At 39.7% G+C, this 4646-nt stretch overlaps 1 protein-coding gene across 1 annotated transcript; it reads right to left on the bottom strand.

Annotated features, from left to right (window-relative positions):
* Window positions 1-307: 307 nt before the first annotated feature.
* LOC149203379 (uncharacterized) lies at window positions 308-1304 on the bottom strand. The gene is made up of 5 exons (XM_089400182.1): window positions 1145-1304; window positions 912-962; window positions 715-774; window positions 568-639; window positions 308-345 (listed from the first exon to the last, which is right to left on the bottom strand). Exons 1-5 carry the CDS (start codon window positions 1302-1304, stop codon window positions 308-310), a joined length of 381 nt encoding a protein of 126 aa, XP_089256308.1.
* Between the last annotated feature and the right edge of the window lie 3342 nt (window positions 1305-4646).

Genomic DNA, 4646 nt, shown 5'->3' with positions numbered 1-4646 from the left:
AAAATTCAAGGCAATTTCTCAGTTTTGCGAAAATGAAAGAATTTCATAAAAAAACATGGAATATCAAGGAACAAGAATACCCCATGCACACATGAATTTAACAAAGCTAGTGAATATACTACATGTTACATTGTAAATTGTTTTTTATAATAAATCATTTTCCAAAAATACGTCACATTATTGATAAGAAAACTTTAAATTATGAAAACAAACAAACCAACCAATTATATATTTGATTTACGAACCAACAACATTATACAAATGAATTTAGAAAGAAAAAAATAAGACACTGGTAGTGATTACAGCTCTAATGTCCATATTTCTGGAACTCCCACTCACTATTATCTGCAGCAATATATACATAGTAAGGTGTAAAATAAAAGTTCAAATGAATCTTCAAAGTAAACTTCCTCTCTCATTGTCTAACCAAAGATAAAGTGAACCGAAAAAAACAACTAACCATAATTTTCCTTAAAAATATTCATGTTTCCATTTCAAAATAATTTCACTCTACTAAAATGCAGCCCTAAAGATTAATTGCACAAGAGGTAAGTTTAGAATACATACCTAATGGGCAGACTTGTCTTGTCTTAAGCCACCGGCTTCTGCAGTGAAAATGAAAGGCATGATTGCAAGCTCCTGTTTCAAATGTCAAAGAAAAACATATAAAACTTTGATAACCTACAACTTAAGCGAATAATAATAATAATATACCCCATGCAACACTGCATTCTTCAGTGGTTTCAGTTCCTTGATTTGCCTGACACTCTATACCTATATGTACAAAAACAAAAATAATAATATTATTTTCAAATTTCATATAATTTAGTCAAACTGATTCAAAAATCTCCCGAAAACAATCCATCTTCTCAATTTTCTACCATTAAATTATATAAATAAATAACACATACATAGATCCATAATGTGGTTTCTGCAAATTGCACAATTATCGACCTGGATGTCTGCATGCAGAAATGATGAGATCAAAATTGTGTTAGAATAAAATAGTAAATCATTCAAGTTAAATTGGATATTTTTAGTGAGAAGGATTCTTGTCTGAGAGACAGTTTGAAGACTGGTGTAAAACAACTCTGTTTTGAATAAATAAATGAATGCAACAAGTAAGGTTGGAAGCACATAATACCCCATGCCCAGAGTGTAACATCATTCCATTTCTTAATTTCGAACCTCTTATTCTTGGTGGAATTAATGCATGGTTCCACAACTTGACCACTGGTGCCCTCTCCCTCTCCCTCTCCTGTAGACTCTTGGATCATCCTCCTCTCTACGTCTCTTGATGCCATCACGCCCTGCCCTGCCCTACGAGATCGAGATTGCACAGTTTCTACCCTACCAGATTGCCCTACGAGATCGAGATTGCACAGTTTTATGTTGAAATGAACGATCAAAAGTACGCCCTACGAGATTGAGATTGAGATTGAACAGTTCAATTTTACGTTGAAACGAACGATCAAAATACGCCCTACACACTTTCGGGTGGTTTAAACAATTTCAGATCATGTGTCAATGAAACTCCCTACGAGGTTGTGGTTGGCATCAATAAAACTCAACACGATCTCCTTCTTGGAGCCGTTTTTCCTCTGGGCCTACCTATCACAACAGAAAGCCGAGAGTCAGTGTAAGAGATATAGAGCCTGGTCGGGGTCTGTTCCATTTTGGCAATGAGCTTAGCATGGGTAGTCTCACGTGACATTAGAACAGTGCCATTATGTTCATGTTGGTTATAGACCCGCGACCTTCTTACAGGCGTCCGGAGAACCCCCCAACCAACAGAGCAAAGAGACCAAACAGCCTTGACCAACGGAGGGGAGGAATAGAATTGGAGCCAACCATGGTAGGAATCTAGAGAGAAGAGAATAACAGGGGTGCTAGGACCCTCTGGAATCATGGCGTAGCCCGACGAAGCCCCTCAAACTGCCTGACTCTTGGAGCAGGACGTAGCACTACCATAAATCAAATCTTCCCCATCCAGGGACTCGGAAAGGAGAAACCAGAAGGAGCCCGAGGGACCCTTAACATCACAGTGATAGGGGGTCTGCTTACAGGGACAAAGCATATCAAGCCAGACCAAGAGACCAGAGAAACAAGCATACATGTCTAAGGGACGAGGACAGAAGGAAATATACCACCTTTTCTTGCTGAGGCCGATGAGGAGGGCTGGTCGCAGAGGTGAGCAGGCATCTTTCCATTCTTTGTCATTCTTCTTGCCGAGAAAAATGAGCCTGCCATCTGTTTTCTCAGGTTTATTAACTCAATGTCGTGTCGAGCATGCCACCACTTGGCTTATAGAAATTCTGGCCTCCGCTTGTCCATTTATTTTTCGGTTACTGTTATAGACATTTTTGTGCCTTACAGCATGAAGCATGAAATGTCAATAATCTAAGGGATCCAAAGTCCCTAAACATGTTGTTCCTACCCCTAGAGGAACAAGGTCAGCAAACCACAGCACTGAATATCAGTTCTCCACCTGAAAACACTCAAAAACAAGCTAATTCTGGATCATGTCCACTGCTCCACTGAGCATCTGCGCTGAATGTCAACTGCTCCACTGTGTACCTGCGCTGAATGTCAACTGCAAAGAAGGCTACCTGCGCTGGGCAAGTTTGGCCAAGTGGCACAGTCATTCCTCAAGGTGTCAATGCCCAGGAAGCTTCCAAAATGACACTTGGATCAGGGAATTCGCCTAGTGATGAGTAAGAGGGTCTAGATCTCCAAGTGGAAGCAAGAACCTCCAAGTGGACTCAAGAACTGAAGAATAATTGAAGTGGGAGAGGACACTAGTCAGCTTCATGCCTGCCTCAAGCTGACTCATCCTTTCTCCAAAACTCCTATATATAGAGCTCTCTCATGAGGTCTAAGGAGGCTGGAATCTGGTGAAAGTAAGGAAGTGTTGTTGGTTTGAGTATAGAACTATTGGGTGATTTGCTTGAAGGAGGTGAAGAGGAGATTTCTTTCTGCTGGGAGGTGATGCTGGATTGGGCCTTTTATGGTTGTATCACTTTCTGAACTTTACTTCTTCCATTAATAAAGCATTTGAGGTTCTTCTATATGCATGTGTCTCAATGGTGTATTGTTATACTTGTGTATTTGATTTATTCTAATCCTTGAATCAATTATGAATGTATGCTTCTTGTAGTTTCCCTCTCTTACCATTTTGCAGGATCTTGGTGTAGCTGGGCCAGTGAAAGAGCAAGGAGCTGGGAGCAAGCAGCAAAGAGAGAAGATTGGATCAAGCATTAGCGGAAGACATCGGTTAGTGGATCTCTTCCTCCTCTCTCTTACATCTCATAAAGAAGTAATCTTGAATAGCTTTGCTTTGATTGTTGCTGAGGTACTATCACCCTTAGAGTGGGATAGGGTCATTCCGTATTGGATACTTTTCCCAACAACAAATTGGCGACTCCACTGGGGATCGTATCTTGTTGGTTGTTTGTGTTTTTTGCTATTCATTTCATAAACACAGGGAGTACCGAATCGAACTGCATTTGGATCTTTCAAATGCAAAGTAGAGGGCAGCTACTCTAGCTCAGTTTCTGGGCATGTTTATGATTTGAAGAGCTGATTCACAAGGACTCTAAATAGCTCTTAGTGATATATTTTCATCCTCCTTTTCATCCCTTAGTGTGTACTTGACTGATAGCTTCTGATTTGGCCAAAAACTGTGAATTTTTGAGCAATCTGTGACCCGGAAACTGAGAAAAACGAAAGTTTGAATCTTCAGTGCAGGCACTTTGAAGGCAGTCTGCATTTCAGCGCAGTTCCCGAAGGGGCTACCTGCGCTGAAGGTCAAACTGCCAGTGTACTACCTATGCTGAACCAGTTTTGCCTAGTGCTACTGGGGTTCCCTCCTGTTTATTGCCCTGTTTTCACCCTTGTTTTTGCAGCCTGTTACCAGTCAATGTACCTATCTGAAACCAACTTTCCTTGCCACTATTCCGCCTCGGTTGTATAAAGAAACTGTGTTTGTTCTTTGTGTATTTCTTGTATCATTTGCAGTTTCCCATAACGAAAGTGAACTAGTCTTGCTGTGGCCTCTTAGATCTAGACCTGTGATAAGTGTCGTTTTGATCTTAAGAGTTAGTTTGTTTGCTGTTCATAGCTGATTGAGCTTTTGCTTTCGTCATATGGTTTGAATTTATATATTTCTAGTGTCGAAACAAGTAAATCTTAAGGTGTCTTTTGATTTTGGACAAGCTTGTTTACTTTCACTTGAAATTGAATTCAAAATTATACAACAGCTTTCTTTTTGTATTACACCAACATTAAGAAAGAGAAAAGAAATACCTACATTGTGCATGTGCATTTTGACAGTTTGCATGTCGATTTAGGAAAAAGTGCATTAGTGTGTGCTCTATGATCTGTGTGAAAAGATGATGTCTTTCTTTTCCCTCAGTAGTTAAGATTTTCAAAGTTGAAAGATTGAAAAGCTTGCTTATCATCTTAGACTGCATTTAGGAGTGTTACTATACATCTCGTGGTGATCCATAAAGGCAAACTACTAAACAAGATCAACCTTAAAATAAATTGAATTTACATAACAACGCATTGAAACATAACGCAAACACATAGAGGTCTAAGCTAGAGACGTGTTCCGGCGTCGTTAAACGTGATATCTTAGCGTTGAG

The sequence above is a fragment of the Pinus tabuliformis genome, chromosome 2_1 (assembly GCF_031772625.1).
Source record: "Pinus tabuliformis cultivar Carrire ecotype Pingquan chromosome 2_1, CPIR1, whole genome shotgun sequence".
Classification (NCBI taxonomy): domain Eukaryota; kingdom Viridiplantae; phylum Streptophyta; class Pinopsida; order Pinales; family Pinaceae; genus Pinus; species Pinus tabuliformis.
Note: the sequence above shows the minus strand (reverse complement) of the source record. Positions and strands in the feature narration are given on the sequence as shown.